The sequence below is a fragment of the Vidua macroura genome, chromosome 4 (genome assembly GCF_024509145.1).
Source record: "Vidua macroura isolate BioBank_ID:100142 chromosome 4, ASM2450914v1, whole genome shotgun sequence".
Lineage (NCBI taxonomy): Eukaryota > Metazoa > Chordata > Aves > Passeriformes > Viduidae > Vidua > Vidua macroura.
The window spans coordinates 41,699,456-41,714,704 of NC_071574.1; the positions used below are offsets into that span (position 1 = coordinate 41,699,456).

Genomic DNA, 15,249 nt, shown 5'->3' on the forward strand with positions numbered 1-15,249 from the left:
GTTAAGCTGTATTTGCTAAGATGTAATGCTAGATATCTTTGCATAGTTTTGTATGATGCTAAACCTTTATTTAAAAACCTGAACTACTGGAGCAGGAATAAGGACTTCTTTCAGAGTGATAAACCCCTCTTTATCTATCTGACATGGAGACCTGAATCTCTGCCAGCTTTAAATTGCATTTCTAAACATTTATTTAACAGTTGGACACTTCATGTCATAACAGAAGATTTTGAAAACTTTCCAGACTAGCTGGATGGTCTGGTAAATATTATGTTTAAATGGCAGAAATTGAGTTTAGAGTCTTTTTTCTTCCCCCCTCTGTCTCTCATTTCAGTGTTTAGAGAAGTTGTCACTGCACTTCAGCTAAAGTAGTTACAAAGGCTGCTGGAAAATGAAGGAGCTTGAGCATCTGGGATGATGCCACTTACTGGGCTGAGGGTGAGGACCACTCCAAGGTTTTGACCTCAGTGGTACTGCCAGGAGGCTCTTGCACTCCTCTGAGCATTCTCCACCTGCTGGAGCAGCAGTGCTTCGGACAGGCAACCTGGGTGTGAGGCTGTGCCTTTCACCCCATGCACAGCATGAAGAAAGGAAAAAAACCATCCCTACAAGGCAAGGCCTTATGTTTTGGCAGAAGTGGTGTTTGGGACCCCCAGCATGGCAATAGTTTGGCTCCTCTGCTTCTAGAATCAAGAGATCTCAGATGCATTCTGCCCATGAGTTGTCTTTGTTGGGTTTATGTTGGGCTCACAGATAAAGCTGTGTGATTATTCACATCTGAGAGCTCTCCTGTTCTATGTTCCTGTGTGCCGGGGTCTGGATTTTTTTCCTTTAGGCAGTGATTACACATGAGAGAGGAACATAGCAGAGAAAATGAAGCAGCAGATTTTGGGTTCAGACTTTGCAAAGCTTGGAATTGGCACTGAGGAGGAAATTACACTGGTAAAAGCTAATCCTTGGAATCAGCATTCTGGTATTTCCAATGCATTCCTCCTATGGTTCATTGATCTTGTTTATCTTTATTGCTGGCTAAAGAGAAAATAGCGTCCTCCAGAGCAAAGTGTGATGATTTGGCTATATATTGCAGTACCTATTAAGAGTTTCCCAAACTTTTCCTGTTTGGATCTTTATCATAATTGCAAGATTCATTACTAAGCAGCAGTGTGTCTTTAGGCTGGAAAGCTAATCACTAATAGCAGATCATATGCAGTGCAAATGTCTGTGGGACCTCTACTCACCTTGGTTATTAAATCTCAGGGTTTTATTTTCATTTTGTTTGGTATTGCTCCCCATTCAAATGGCTTGTTAAGAATTTCAGCTTTAACATTATAGATCTAGAATTTTTAGAAAGGATTTTGTCCTTGCTATGGAACAAGAAAATGGTTGGCAAAAAATCATATAGGGAAAACATAACAAATTTTTTTAAAAAAATTTTAAAAAACTCATTTGGAGTGACTTCTGTTCACTCCAGTTATACCTGGAGTCCTACTGCAGCCCAACAGCCTTGTATTTTAGTTCAGTCACTCCATACTTCACTCTGCCTCCTGTGTCTGATCCTGTATAGCCAATATGTCCTTTGAGACCACGAGTACCCTTAAAATAAACATGTGCTTCAGCTTTTGCTGAACTGAAGCACTGACAGCTTTGCCAAAGGTCAGCCATCACAGATAAATAATTAAGGACAGACAGAGGTATATCTCACAGTCCACAGCTGGAATGCCAGATCCATGCAAAAATTCCCCCTCTGTATCATAAGAGAGTTCAATGCATACACTTGGGAGTGTAAGCACTGGGGATAGGGTATCTCTTTTGTTCCTTGCAATTTTCAGCCAGAAATTGCAGGCAGAGTGAAGAGGATATATATATATATATATATATATATATATATATATATGTTTTCTCCCTGGGAAACAATGGTCAAAGGGCAACATGAAGGAGCTAGGTAAAGTCCAAAGGCACTTAATGGGAAGTGATACTGGTTTTTTGGATTTCAGCAGCTCTCTGTAGGCTGTTACATCTATTCAGTACATAATTATACCTATTGAGAGCAATTACAATAGTAGTTAAAAATGAATAGTCTACAGAAACAGATATTTTTGTAAATTTTTAGAAGAATTCCTACATTCTTGTATAATTTCTATATCCTACTATTTGCCTTGCTGTTAGATCACTTAGACATCTTCAGTAGGAAGCAGACTTTTTTCAGGGTTGATGTAAACTCTGACTGCCTCTGAGTCCATAAGGCAATATTGTCACCCTCAGATCTTTTTGCCTTTCAGTACCGTAGAAACACTTTGGATGGCTTTTCAATGTTTTTCATCTCGGTTCACTCTTTCTTCCCATTCCTTAGAATTGTGGGCTTTTTGCCAGGACACCCTTAGCCACATTGCATGGAAAGGCTGTGGCCAGGCACATGTGCACTGGGGTACAGAGACAAGCTGGCCAGGAGCCCATGGCATGAGTCAGCTGCCACTGCCCTGCTGGCACTGGCTATATTCAGTACAGCTCTTCTACCAGCCCTCTGGTCCTCCAGCCTGCGCTTGCACATTGAGGATACCTGCACACTGCTTAGGGTAGGTAGCAGTTAGATGGTAAAACAGTTGAGAATCTGGGTGCTTTGAAAGGGATTTGGTCTGGTTGCTCAGCTGGAACATCTATTTCCATGTGAGTCCCTAAATGTATAGCCTAAGGGGATACAATACTTCTGTTTGATGAAAAGGACTCATTATTATACATCCCTACTCATTCCACTGGTCCAGTATCTAACAAATGAGGAAGAGAAAGGCCAAGTCCCTCCAAATGAATGGTTCACACTCAGAGCATCTGGGTCTACAGATGAATTAACAGTGAAGGAGGACTGGAGGACAAGGATGCTTTGCTTTCAGCTGGATTTTCTTGTCCTCACAGAGCAGATCATCTTGAGCTCTCAGCTACTAATTTCCAGATTAAAACCAAAGAAGCACTGGGGGAGAGTGGTTACTGTTTAACTTTCATTGGACCGTGAACCATTAGTGGAGCAATGACTCAGCATAGTAGAAGTTACATGTAGGCAAGAAGAAAAAGCAGTTGATGGAGGAGGGGATATTCTTCAAGCCAGCACCCTCCTGAAGCTAGCATTTAGTGGAATGCTGCCTCTAGTGACACTTCACTCTTCTCCTTTCCAAGCATATGCAAATTATTGTGACCAAAGAAAAGCTAATTCATTTCTATGCTGGTTAGTAAAGCACAGAAAGTTCCTATCTGTATTTCAGAACTGTACTAGAGAGCCATTCCTACAGCATATGGAGTGCTCAGATGTCAAGGTGCATTGTAGCAATTTTTCACATACTAACCTGGCCAGTAGTACATGGAAACGTTCTTTTTAGCTTTCATCATTGTGACCCACAAAGGCTCTGATCCATTCCACCAGAGAGGCAGCAGGCTTTCTTTATTCACACCAATATCAAACGATACATTTGCCTTCTGGTCCCACATGTAGTTTCCAGTCATCTGATGGACCTCACAGTGGCGACCTTCGAGAGTGGAGAAAAAAGCAGCACAATCAGACTGGTGTTCTTAAGTAGAAGGATGCTGGTAGCACCACCACTGCTACTACTGGATCATCCAGCAAATCAGCTGAAAAGTCCTGTCTTGAATTCCAGGATCTCTTACCTTGCAACCATTCATAAAATCTCCCTCTTACCTTTCACTGAGGTGCTCCAGTTTGATTACTAAATCCCCCAGTTCAGACACCCAAAAGGTAGTTGCTGAAGTTTGTCAGCCCCCTGTATTCCCTTCACAATCAACAGATAAGAAGAGTCATGTCTAGAAAGCAATTCATGCCACCCTACGATAGGCATCTCAGGTATCTGGAAGTGCATATGCTCTCAATTATTGGTAGACACAGAACACAGCCTTTTCTCAGCTTCAGGCAGCCAAATTTTAGACAGCTGAGGCCAGAAGAAACAAACCTTGCACCCTGTGACCTGCTCAACATTTCAAACCCAGCCCCACACAGAAACTGTGTCAGCAGCAGCCCAGGAGTGCCACATGTTTGGCTGACACCTGGCTCCTTCTACACACCTAACACCTGCCAAGTCTGAGGCCATTTTAAGGTACCCATCAGCACTCACAACCAGAGGGCTGTGGGAAGCAAGCTGTGAACGGGAGGTGATAAGAGCACAATCTCGAAACATAGAACAAAGATTGAGAAATTTGCATTTCCCCTTCCTTGATCCATAGCACATTTATATGTTAGTTATTTCCCATTATTGTTAGGTGGTTTGTTTGTTTGTTTGTGTTTGTTTTTTTTTTTTTTTTTTTGTAATGATCATGCTTTGTTCTTGCTTGTGGGCACAGCACTAACCATCAGACACGTTGTTCAGGCCTCTTACTGTACTGAGGGACCCTTGGGCAACTTCATATTACAAGAAACTAGTATGTAATAACTGATATAATAATATAACTAATATAACTAATATAACTAATTAACTAAGATGATAACTAATATAATCTTCTACTTCTTGTAATTGTCAGAAGAGAAGATGCTATATTTTAATAATTATTCTGAAGATGAATTAACAGAAATGGGAAAAGAAATGTTGAAGAATAAGTTGTACTGGAAGTTCCTTATTTACATATCTTAAAAAGCAACGACTGAAGCATGTGATAGACACTGTCCTCATTAGCTGGTGAGTCATGTTATTGCGGGGATCCAGATAATAGGATTTTATTATTTTGAGCCTGAGCATGGTGATCAGAACTGAAATAACCTTGGTATTCTTGTTCTGAAAAGATGTCATTTCAAGCAGAGGACTCTATATACTTTGGGGGCATGTAATCTTGAAATGGATTTTGAACTCTCCTTCCTTACTAAAAAGTATTTCAATTATGCAGAACATCTCCTCCTTCCCAGAGGAGATGTAAACTTCCTTCCCAGAGGTAAAAGGTGATCTCAGTTTGTGGCAGTCAATACTTATCATACTAACCCAAACAGTTTTAATATAGGAGAACTGGTGGATTGGATAGGCAGTAATTGCTTCTCTTCAGGCTGCCAAGTGCTCTCTTTTCTGTAAGACTCAAAAGAGATAGAAGGGAAGTCTCAATAATGCATCAAAAGCACAACTGTACAATTTACAGGACAACCTCAGCTTCCTAAAGTCCACAAATTCCTCAGCATCTATCAACCTGATAAACTGTAGCAGGCAATTTGTGCCAGCCTGGGAAACTTACAGGTCAGTGCTGAAGCTCTATCAGTGTGAAAGCTACATATTAGGGATCTGTATGATGTATAGGGTAGTCTTCATATAGACTTAATGAGCTCTAGCTGCTACTGATCCTAGAGGACTTAAGGTCTACTGTTTGTCCACTTTTTTAAGGAAGAGGTTGGAGACTGTTCTTTGTAGTATTGTTGGGAAATTTAATTAACTGTTTGAACTAATACAGAGGAGAGTGTTCAGTTCTCCACATTAGATTAGTTCGATTTTCTATGGACTCCAAATCCTTTTTTTACTGTGGAAAAACTGGCCTAGAAGATGCTAAGGCATCAGTTTTCATTGCAGACATCCCTGGTTCACAGGGTCAGAAAAGAAGATCAGGTGAGCAACACATCAAAAGACATGACCATTTAATGTCATTCATGTCTGCCTACCCGAGGCCTGTGTCTCAAAAAGACTCTAGACCTCCTTGGAAGACATCAGTAATCAAGAAATTAACCTCTTCCTTCAGTTGCTCCTCCCAAGATTTGTCATCAGTTAACAATGTTCAAAAGTATACATGATGTCTAATTTTATTTTTGACCTTTGTTAATCTTCAACCATGGCTATTCTGATCCTTGCTAACTAGACTGAAAAGCCCTGGAATAACTGGAATTCCTGCCCCTGCCCCCTCCCCCCAGGATTCTCGTACACAGAATTAAGGCCATTTCTCAAGTTTCTTTTGGGTCCAACCCTTTTTCTTTATATCCCGTTTTCACTTGTTTTCTCCAGCCTAAGAAAATTACCTTTAGTGTACTTCTTTTGAATCATTATCAAAATAGCAACATGGTGTTAGATAGTCACCATAACATTCAGAATTTATTATTTCTTCCATTACTGCAGCTTTCCTCTGTAATCAAACATTATCTTAAGAGTTTCAAAAATAGAAACAGGACAGAAAGCAATTTCAGCATACAGATGTCACTATTTAAACTCACTGTAATTGTAGTAAAAATTACTCCTTCTTCAAGCAACAGAGGAAAACAAAGAGAGTATAGTTCCCAAGAATATGATAACTGCTGTATCCTTCTGGAGGAGAGCCAGCAAAAGCATTTGCAAGTCTGCATGCTACAGCTTACTTGGACACTACACTTCATACAGCATTTGTCTAAAGCACATTCCCATGTCTCCAGGCACTTTCGTCAGCCTTCAAATGAATCTCTGCAAAACAAAGACGAAATTTAAAAGGCCAGCAGAACCCACAGCCACTGGGCCACCCACAGCAGCAGCACAGTAACGCTGAGTGCTGAGCACCCTGCCCTGGCTGCGTGTGAGATCCGAAAACCAGTGTGTGTGCTCCTGGGGCATTTGCCATCTCTGCACTGAGCAAATCAGATTTATCAGAGAACCCACAGTGTGTGTATTAGCCAATGCAGCAAAGGTACCATAATCTGATGGTGAATATCAGTACATGCATTTAGCTTAAAGCACTATGCAAAATTATACACATGCCTTGCCACTATCGTGAGACCTTTCCTCTCATGTCCCACCACAATGTCCCCACTCTCTGGAAAGTGACAAGAGTCAGGGGGGCAGATGCAAGCACGGGCTGCCACAGGTCTATACAGTCTTGGGAATAGTTAAGTTCCTCCATGTAAACAGCAAGACAACTTGCCTTGGGAAATGCTCTGCTCATGCTCCCTCCCATAACAATGAAGAAAGCAGGACTTAAAAGTCACCAGCACCATATTCCTGTTCTGGAGCAGATATAGTGGTTACTGTCCCCAGGAACTAAGCTTGATATATGCACTGCTCTACTGTTTGCCTGATGGGTCTCACCTGCTCTGCTCTGATGAGAAAGACCACAGGGTAAAAACAAAACCCATGTGCTAAACCCTAAGCAGCCTGGAGAAGGCCAGAGTTCATGAGAAGTCTCAGGGGAATGCTGGCCTGGCAAAGTGGCCCTGCCATCTGCAGACCCCCAAGTAAAACCAATACTTGCATGATGTGCATGGACAATTCATATTCCAAAGGAGTTTGCCGGCAAAGTCTTTCCAAATTTTTATGACCTCTAATATTAGACAAAGCCAAAGCATGAACACCTTAGTCTGTGTCAGGCAAGACTTTGCAATTCAAGTAGGATCACATCAAAAAACACAGAAAAAATCTCTGCTATACACAGCATTATTTTTTTTCCCTAAAGGGAATTCATTTAGTAACAGCTTGAAACTCTTAATTCAATGCTTTCATCATGGGGCTGGGTTTGGGTGCACAAAAATTGCTAATAAATCACCCAGCTGAGGCTTTGCAGATGCTTTCTTGTGTGGAAAGTCAGGTCTTGTGTCCCTGGAGATCCAGGACTCTGAGCTGTTGTTTGTTCTCCTGAATTGTGGCAGGCTCAGGGACCACTCTGGGACCCCTGAACCCCCAGAGCTGGGTGTGGCTTGAGGGCACTGAAGCTCCAAGCACTGGGCAGAACAACAGACAAAGCTGCTGCCTGCATTATTAGATAGAGTATGAGTCTCTGGCAGTGACTTCAGCTCTGGGCTAAGAAATACCTTGATACGTGAATGTCTATTTACCTAACAGCTGGTAGTAGGTACACTAGTTGTGAGCTGTGAGATTGTAGCTAATAAGGAGGAAAAAAACTCTGTATTTTAATTTGTAGTGTTGTGAACTTTGTGTTAGAAAAAACTTTCTGTTCTTAGAAAGTTTTAGAAGTTTTTCCAATTTTTTAACTGGTAGAAAGCAAACACAGATTTTTGCAATATTTTGTGTGTGAAAGAGAAAAATCTTGATGCTTGGCTTTGCAGCCTTTCTGCAGGTGGTGAGTAAACAAAGTGAGAGGAAGAATGTGAAAAAGAAAATCCTTCTGGTTCCCACTACCTTTTCCAGCGTGTTCTTGCTGGGATAGTACCCTTTCTCTGCCACTTAACAGTGTTACCACAGCTCATGCTCCTTTGCTTCCCAACACAGAGTTTTAGAAGTGGAAAGCTAATGAATTCAAGAAAAGGAAGAGGCTTGATTTCAGAGCCTTATGTCACAAACAGAATCTTTTAAATCTCTGCTGCTCCTGGCATCTGTAGCTGTTTGAGAGGACCAACTAGAAAAAGTCGTTTTCCCTTGTGTGCTTTGGGCCCTTCAGGATTTTTTTTAAGCTTGTAGAGAGATATAGTTTGTGTGTATGTAATAAACTTCCCTGTTGTACTCCTATCCTTCCACTTTTTATGCCTCAGAATACATGCAGGTATCGCTTAAAGAGTTAAGAACTTGCTTAACTGCTGAACAGAAATTGTCCGCATCCTTTTCTGGACCAGGCTGGAGTCAGGATGCCACTAACTGTGCAGCAGAAAAGAGGCATCCACCAGAACCATCACCAGGCTGGGCTTCCTTCAGGTACTGAGTGGAAGGAGCCTGGAGCTGCTGTGCTTTTAATCAAGAAACCTCTCACAGTAAACAGTAAATATACAAGTACGTGTGCACATCAGCCAGACTCCAGGAGATTCCAGGGTTGGGAGCCCAGAAGGTATTTTCTCCTAGAAAACATGGAATAAATGGGGTGCAGTGTATGTTGATTTGCTGTGCTCAGGGGGGAACAGATGTAGACTGTTTGCTGGACTTTGGCATCATCCACCAAACCCCCTCAGCAGTTAAGTATGCCAAAATCAAGAGTGAGGAGTGACGGCAAGATTGTTGAAACATAGAAGATGGGTGAAATCTTCAGTCTGGCAGAGTGGACCTTGATGTCACCGATCTGGACATCGGTGCTCTGTCATGTCACCCCAACTCCCTACTGCTATGCAGAGGAAGAGGTGATGGCATCTGTAGGGATGAGCTGCAGTGGCTGAGAAACCACCACTCACCACGACACCGTTGTTTAGACAACGCCCAAATGTGTCATCACTGTGTTACAGTGAGTCTGGGCACCCCTGCAAAGGCCACAGCCCTCACTCTGGGTGCAGGAGACTGCAACGTCCTCCTGTCTACCTTTTCCTCCACTCCTCAAGCTTCAGGGGACCTCACAGCCCCTCTGCCACTTATTTAAGATCAGAGTCCTCCAAAGAGGCGCATGGAGGCTCCTTGCTGGCTCCTCTCCAAGCAGTTCCCCACCCATCTCTGCAATCAAGGGGTCCCTTTGCTTCCCATGGAGGCCAAGTCAAATATGACTCTTGGATGTGGGGCTGCACAGCTGACCAGGCAGCTGGCACATCCACAAGGAAGACCTGCCAGAAAGACTTCATTTCTAGTTACGATCTTGGAAAAGAAATCCTTTCTGGATTTCTATCTCAGATATGATAGTCTCTGTTCATGTTTCTGCTGGCTGGAAATGTGAGGTGCCCCTGAGTGCTCTCAGCTGGGGGAGACTTCAGGAGAGCTGGGCTGCAGGGAGTCCTTCATCACCCCTCCAACACCTGCAGGTTGTCAGGTAAGGGAGACCCAACCAGAGCATGAGCAGCTTTTCTTGACAGATGGCACGAAGTGCTCTGAAGCAGTAACTCCTGCTTGCAGTGCTTACAGGGGAGACCTGAGACTTTCCACTGAACTTGGCATGAGAGCTCCCTGCAGAGCTCTCTCAGCAGGGAAAGGGAAAAATTAAAAACTCCCCACAGGATAACAACCCAAGATAGCTTGTGGTCTTAATTCCTTCCTTTCCAAAACAAACAGCACATGGTATGATTAAGGGAGCCTTTTAGAATAGACATATTTGGACTCCTCCTCACCTCCCTTGCCAAGCCCACAAAGAGTCCTGCAAAAGCTGTGTCACAGCTGCAACATCTCCTTTTACCTAATTCTCCATTTCATTTTTTTCAGGTCAACAATTGCAATATTGTAACTGCACCATGGAGAGCCAGGACACCAGGTAGGATTCATTCTAGCAGCTCAGGAAGAAACCCAACCACCTAAAAACGAGTCTTGCTGCCACAGTAGAAGCCAATGCTAAGAAACAAGGCATAATGGAAGTTGCTAGAGAAGACTGCTTTTCAAAGAGTTGGATTTTAAGCTAGCACATCCTTGAGCTACCTTGCACAGCACCAGATTTTTGTAACAAAAACAAAAGCTTCTCCGGTTGCTTGTCAGTGATATCCCTTTGCACCAGCCCTGATTCGGCTTTTGTTTGATGCTTCTTCAAGCAAATAGCAGGTCCTGATGCCACGCCCTGGCTTGCAGGAAGACTGGAGCTTTATCCCAAACTCTGAATTACTTAGTGATTTTACATTTTTCTATGCCCTGGTTTTCTTTCTCATAGTTGGGACAGGAAAGGAAAAGACCTCTAAGCAGGCTCTGGGCTTTGGGGCTGAGGCTTTCTGTGTGTCTTGGGGAAGCTCCAACAACTATCTTTTCACAGATTAACAGCTGCAGGAGGGGGATCCATGAAGATCTCTGCCATAGCCCTGCAGCACTGCATGACCACAAGCAAATTCACCTCCCTCCCATGTTTTCCTTCCAAAATTTCACCAGGCTGGACCCTGTTCATCCTGCTGTGTCAGTGCTTGACCCAGCACCCGTCTCAGCAGAAAGGGGTGTGGTTCTCATTAGCGTATGTTAGTTAGCTGCTGTTAGATCTGTGGCTTTTGGTCAACATTACGGTTGCACTACTTGGCACCTGCACTGAGAAGCACTGGGGCCGATGCTGCTGATCTCCACAACCTCTGCCGGCAGGTCTGGGCAGGAGGAGGAGGTGAGTTCATGTCTGAGGAGACTGACCTGTCCCAACGGTGATGGTATCTGTGGGGCAGAGTCCACTGTCCTCCTCCAAAGCCACAAAAACGAGAGAGAACCTCTCTCATTTGGTAACAACTCAACCACTGTGGAGTCATGAAAGTTGCATGGATGTGAGGTGAAAGGCAGTAGGCAGAAAGGAAAGGCTTTGCTCACAAGAATGGAGGCAATTCAGACACACACAAACTACAACACTTTTATGCACATGTTGTCCAAGACCTGGCAGCCATGAATGCTCCTGAATGGACATAGAGCCATAAGGCCTTGTGAATGAGCAGAGAAAGAAGGGACAGGAGTATTTATCAAAACAAACAAAAAAACCAAAGTGGGATATCATGAACAAGCCAGGGGTGGAAATGTGCAGTTTCTTAAACTGATGTAGCTGAAAGACTTCAATATACTACAAAGACAAATACAATGTTTTCAAAGTTAAAATGTGACTTTCTTAGCAGCTCCTGAAACAGCAGTGTAGGACAAGACATGAAGAATAATTTATTCCTGATTTCTCAGAAGAAATTATGGCAGCATTTAACTACCAGACATCCCAGTCACAAACAGAAATGAAAGCAGTTACAGTTGTGTCTGCCTGCAGCAGAGGGGCTGCATGGCTGGTGAGATGTGATGAAAGCTTCCCCATGACCATACAGCAGCAGGGAAACAGTAGCTTCCCACTCCCTGAGCAGGTCACTATGCTTGTGTCACCCTGCCATGCTGAATTTTCTCCAAAACCTGTCCCAGCTTTGCAAATCTAATGGATGCAGACCGAACACTGCTTAACACTACATCTGCCGCATGCTCTGCACTCCTAACCCCAATACCCCATAAAACCTCCTTTCAGTGGAAATGGCACCATGGCCCCAAAGGGTAAGAACAGTGCAGCTATGGGATTTACCCTGCTGTCAGGCCAAGACACAGTCATGGGGCTCACTAACACCCCAAGGGCTCAAGGACAGTCTTGGATATTCCTCTGGGCAATGTTCATCACCTAAACTTAGTCCTCAATTGGTTCCTGACCTACTTAACACTACTGTGACTCATGTGTTAGGGAGGTGAATTGCTATTTGCAATTAAACTGTATTTGCATTGATATCCTTACCATAAAGTCTGGGAGGCTTGCAAGAAGATTGAGTTTGGTCTCACAGACTATCTATTGCTTCAGACTGAGGTGCAGGTCTCTACTAAAAATATGGAAAGTCCAGTAGTGGTTTTTTCATCTCTTAAAAAAAACCCCTTCTTTGTGAGTACAAAGTAGGAGGTTTTCAAAACTCTTCAAAAGGCTGATAATAGACTTCACTTCATGCATACACACTTAATAGAAATGATGACTAAATGTGGTTAGGAGTGAAATGTCACTCACTTTTCTTCTCTCCTTAACAGCTCCATCCAAAGATTTTTTTGCACCTATGAAGTGTTAGGTCAGTTTGCCTATGTACACCTAAAGAACATGGCCTGGAGTAGAACACCTCTGTTTTCTGTCATGACATTTATTCTGTATTCATATATTTGCACCAAATAATGAAAAAGAATGGAAACTAACCCTGTGATGGTTTTATACTCTTTGATCGGAGATGAGCAAGAAAAAAGTGTTTCCCTTGAGAGACAGGGAAGAAGGGGTTAAGCAGTTTCAAAACAAGCTAGGCACAACTGATGTCAGATTTTTGTCTTACAATGGCATCTATTTGCTTTCCCAGCAAGCAGTATATGAATCACTGGGCACTGCATTGTTCCAAGAATAGTGGAAGATGCCACATATCTTAGGAGAGGATAGATTTTCTTACTCCTCCTCATTGGTTGGAAACTCCTGCTTATTGAATAACTCCAGAAAGAAATCCAACTAGAAACTCCAGGAAAAAAAACCCAAAACTGTTTTGTTGTTTTTCTTTTAATTTAACTTTTGTTTCCTTAATGTCTGTCTCTGAAAGAATTGGCGCAGCTCTACTCTCTGCACCTTTCTAGTGTCACGGTAATCAAGTGTCCTCCTCAGAAGATTAAAAGCAAATCAGCATCATGAAATCTATGACTTTCCTCTCAATTTTCTGAAAGCGTTCCCTGGACATTCTGAAAAACTGCAGGGGAGGAAAAACAAAAATCCTGACTGTTTTTCCATTTGGCTATTTTGAATTATTACAGATATGAAGATTTGTAGCAAAGTTAAGAAAACAGAAAATCTACTAAGTTTAAAAAGAAATTTAATGTGGAACTTGCCAAAACAGACCTGCTGACTGAAAATAAGTTCTTAGTTTAGCCACGCTCAGTTGACATGCATTTTTGTTAAAGCCCCTGAGCAGTCTCTGTATTCATTTTCCATGCAGTCCCAGTTGTTTCTATGTTCTAGATGTATGCAGTAGCCCCATTGGTGCTTGCACCAGGCAAGCTGGCCATGATGCTGAGGTGGCAGCAGGTAGGGACCCAGCTACACCTTGGATAAGCAAAATGGAACTGAAAAAATTAGCTGCAGGTGGCATTTCCAAATTTGGAGCACAATTCAGAGAAACAACTCTGGGCTGTTATACCACAGTGCTTTTAAACTTCCAGCTAAAAGCACGACTTGGGTTATTTTTATATCTTCTTTGGAAGAAAAAGTCACAGGGAGCTGCCTTCCACCTTGGCACGGGGAGCTGGCAGCTCTGAGGAGCATCACAGCACAGAAACACAAGTACTCACCCGTCATCAGTGTGTAGTAATTTGGGTAAGAGAGGCTGGGGAAGTCTGGGGTCATGTAATCCACCTTCACCCCCATGTTCACAATGTCCCGAAAGCCCGGCAGACCCTCCAGCTCGCTGTCATCAATGTAATCGAAGCGAAAGCCGTCGAGCAGGAACACCAGGAGCTTGCGGTGGGCCGAGGAGGCGGCGGGAAGCGGCAGGAGGGCGGTGAGCACAGCAGCCAGGAGGGCGGCGAGGAGGCTGCGGCTCTCCATGGCAGGCGGCGGCGAGGGATCTGCGGCAGCTCCGGGACCTGGCACTGCCGTCCCCCTCCCGCTTCCAGCGCCCGCGTTAAAGCTACAGCGCTGCCCCGCGCCGCGGGCGTGGCAGGTCACAGGTTAATTGCAAGCAGATGATTAACCTCGAGCTGAGGGATGAGCTTGGTCCTTCCCAGCTGCCGGAGAAATGCTTCGCAGCGATGGGGAACACCCAGTATAAAAGTAACTGGAGCCTCTCAGGACGCTCCGCAGACGCTCCCGAGGCAGTGCGGGCACGCTGCCCGCTGGCCCCGGCGAGGAGGGGCCGCGGCGCCCGGCGCGCTCCCACCGCCGCACGGAGCGGAGCCCGCTGGCCGCCCAGCCCAGCTCCGCGCCGGGACTGCGACTCGCAGGGGTCTCGCAGAGAGGGGCTGCAGCCTTTGAAACACAGCCTCACATCTCCAGCAGCGAGAACGCGGGCTTGCTTTGCATCTCTCCGGCAGCGGCTTCTGATCGAACTCAGAGTGAGATTAAGACAAAGCATCTCCCCAGCTGGGAAGTGCGGTATGTGTGAGTTGAGGTCCAGCATTTCGATGGCATGGTGGTACCGCAGAGCTCCAGCTGAGCAGGCTCTCCTCTCTCTACCTTGATGCGAGCCCCTGCAAAGGTCCCTGTCCTCTCGGTTTCCTCTGTGCTGCCCTGGGACTAATCTAGCTCCTGATGCACCAGCAGAAAAAATCTAGCTTCAGCTAGATAACGATATATTTATTTTCTGGCTGTTGATATTATTTAGATATTCAGTGCTGGATAGTGCCTAATTTCATATTAAAAAACAAAAAAAGTGTTCACATTTTAGTTACCACCAGGTTCTTCTTCTTCAAAAAAACCTAACTATACCTCTAATGCAATGCCAGCACCTGTTGCACACCATAACTGCACTTTACTTTCTTTTTTTTTTTTTCCAAATAGAAGAATTTCATAGCATTCATAACATTGTCTGTGGGAAATGCCCTTTGCTTTTGTTCCCACCTGGGGAAGGTTGCAATAGCTGGCCACCATTCCAGTGTGGGCATCTGAACTTCTCCTTGCTCCTTACAAAGCTCCCCATTGCACATCCAGCACACCAGTTACCTCTTAGCAAATACTGGGCTGGTGCAGGCTCAGCAAGACAGCTTTCAGCCCCATTTACCCCAAACACTTATTTAGCCCCTTGCAAACCCCCCTCATGTCCTGGCTTGCCTTCTGCACAATGTTGCACTGGGTGGTGGTGCCTATGAGCCAAAGCTGCTGCCTGCAGGTCACCGCTCCCAGGATATGGCTGGAGACATTCTGTCCATGCCCTTCTAACCACAGGTCTTCCAGCTCAAGAAAGAAGATGCCCTGTCAGAGAAGGGGTGCTGGGACTTTCTGTAGGAGGTAGTCATTCCAAGAAGGTGGAAGAGGATGGAGTAG

At 44.2% G+C, this 15,249-nt stretch overlaps 1 protein-coding gene across 1 annotated transcript in view; it reads right to left on the reverse strand.

Moving 5' to 3' along the window:
• Positions 1-13,815, reverse strand: part of ENPP6 (ectonucleotide pyrophosphatase/phosphodiesterase 6) — a 32,095-nt gene extending 18,280 nt beyond the window's left edge. Inside the window, exons 1-2 of the mRNA XM_053975498.1 lie at positions 13,560-13,815; positions 3,333-3,512 (exon numbers count right to left, since the gene is read on the reverse strand). Of these exons, the coding sequence (XP_053831473.1) occupies positions 3,333-3,512; positions 13,560-13,815 (436 nt within the window). The remainder of the gene's footprint in view (positions 1-3,332; positions 3,513-13,559) is intronic.
• Positions 13,816-15,249: the final 1,434 nt, after the last annotated feature.